Below are 805 nucleotides of genomic sequence, written 5' to 3'. Positions count from 1 at the left end.
CTTAAAGAAAAAAAAGAAAAAAAAAAAGAAAAAAAGATAACAGCAGAGAGACAATGCATATTACTTAATCTGAACTTAAATCAAATTCACCCAATTTAAGATATAGATTAATCCCTGCAGATACTGTTTTGACTTGCACACGCAGTACGTCAAAGACAACAAGCAATTTTGGTAAATGTCCTCTAAAGTTTAGAAGAATCCCATGTGATTGGCATGTTCATTTGTTTACTATTTAATAGCAAATCCAAGGACAGATGAGAGAGTGAGGTGTGACGAGGATCCTTAAACTCCTCTTCTCAAAAGGACGGCACGTCTTAACACACTCCACCTGTCTGCTGTTGAAACACATCGATAGTGTCTTCATCTTCCATCTCCAGCTGTTAGAGCAATACAGAAAATACAAGACTTAAATAATTTCACATGGTTACAAAAGCACTTGGCGCTCTACTCCTAACCAGTACCAGTACTAGAGCACTTAAAGTGTAATTTTAATTAACACATGAAACATTTTCCATCAGTCACTCCAGAGTGGGCACTCCATCGGATATCACCGACACCAAAATGGGTTCCGGAGGCACGCTTGTCAGTCAGACTGAGCTCAGCAGTTTAGCAGCTTCCACCACGAATCTCCCCAGCCACGCACCTCCTCCAGTCCTTGCCAGCCCAAGAAATCCCCCACGTTCGCAGCAGTGCCGACACCGACGGCAGCTGCAGTCTGCAGCTTCGGTACCAGCTCCGAAGAGGCTCATGCATAAGCAGGATAGAGCCGAAATGCCAGCACTTGCCAGGGGTCCCTTCCACTCCA

At 44.0% G+C, this 805-nt stretch overlaps 1 protein-coding gene across 1 annotated transcript in view; it reads right to left on the bottom strand.

Annotated features, from left to right (window-relative positions):
* Nucleotides 1-314: 314 nt before the first annotated feature.
* Nucleotides 315-805, bottom strand: part of LOC104622171 (small ubiquitin-related modifier 3) — a gene marked incomplete at its 5' end in the record, with an annotated part of 793 nt that continues 302 nt past the window's right edge. The window contains one exon of the mRNA XM_010288874.1: nt 315-377. Within this exon, the coding sequence (XP_010287176.1) occupies nt 315-377 (63 nt within the window). The remainder of the gene's footprint in view (nt 378-805) is intronic.

Source organism: Phaethon lepturus, unplaced genomic scaffold (assembly GCF_000687285.1).
Source record: "Phaethon lepturus isolate BGI_N335 unplaced genomic scaffold, ASM68728v1 scaffold55026, whole genome shotgun sequence".
NCBI classification, from domain to species: domain Eukaryota; kingdom Metazoa; phylum Chordata; class Aves; order Phaethontiformes; family Phaethontidae; genus Phaethon; species Phaethon lepturus.
Note: the sequence above shows the minus strand (reverse complement) of the source record. Positions and strands in the feature narration are given on the sequence as shown.